The sequence below is a fragment of the Perkinsus marinus genome, assembly GCF_000006405.1.
Source record: "Perkinsus marinus ATCC 50983 genomic scaffold scf_1104296974584, whole genome shotgun sequence".
Lineage (NCBI taxonomy): Eukaryota > Perkinsozoa > Perkinsida > Perkinsidae > Perkinsus > Perkinsus marinus.
Window position 1 is genome coordinate 1 of NW_003201076.1, and position 988 is coordinate 988.

Below are 988 nucleotides of genomic sequence, written 5' to 3' on the forward strand. Positions count from 1 at the left end.
TTTCAGCCGATGCGTCTACTGTACACTGACACCGGGGATAAGATGACCGATTAGGCCGCTCCGTGCTGGAGACTGTCATTGCTTACCTCTGTACGGACTAGTAGCTTGCCGTTCACTATGTTGATCTCTACCTGGGTGCATCCAAAGGCATAACATTTACGGTTGATCCTTCTGATGGGTACAGCAGAAGAGGTGCTGTTATAGAATTCCTCAACTCTGAGACACCACAGTAAACAGGCTATGACCTCCTTCACATCCCCATCACCTTATATCTATAGGGTCATCTCGATTCATGCTGTGATAGGGGAAAGCTGGCCCTCCTGTCAACAGCGGGTGTACTTGTAACTTACCCGAGGAGCCCAAGCCACTCGGAGACTTTCTGATATCATCAGCAGATTGTTAGTAGCCTCAAGCGTGCATCCACCTAGGGCTTGGGGTCCCTCTGCCGTCTCTAGGGCTCGCCCTACTCAACGGCCGAGATATCGTTGCACCCTACACACGAGCCCCTCCTGCCTCGCCAAGGATACGATGTCGCGCTAACCATGAATGCCTTGAGCCGACGTATTTCGTCTCGAAGATCATCTATGAGGGCATCCTTGGTAACCAGCTGGGCCTTCAGCCTTTTGATCGACTCGCCGTGGGGACTCTTGACCAAACGAATACCGCCTTGATCTTAGCCACTCTAGTCACCTCCCCCATAGGTCCACTGGGAACCTTATTATTCCTGGCCTCCAGCTCCTGCTCGAGCTGTGCTATGTACTTGGTCTTCGAAATTAGGAAAGCCTTCAAATCAGCTATCTGCCTCACAAAGATGAATAAGACAACTCCAACCGCATCGCTGTTCTCACTGTGCGTGCGGACGCGTCGTCGACTTTGGAAAGGGAGTTCTGAAGACACCAACCATCTCTACCACATTCCAACAGTAAAGGTTACCTTGGAATCTGCCATGGGTGGAACAGTGGTACCTAGTCTCTGCATCTGAGACAAG

At 51.3% G+C, this 988-nt stretch overlaps 1 protein-coding gene across 1 annotated transcript; it reads right to left on the reverse strand.

The window, feature by feature from the left end:
- Nucleotides 1-615: 615 nt before the first annotated feature.
- On the reverse strand, nt 616-887 carry Pmar_PMAR010348 (hypothetical protein; the record flags this gene model as incomplete). Its single annotated transcript, XM_002765813.1, has 2 exons — nt 616-798; nt 849-887. Coding segments are annotated over 2 exons (222 nt in total), but the record flags the coding sequence as incomplete, so codon positions are not given.
- Nucleotides 888-988: the final 101 nt, after the last annotated feature.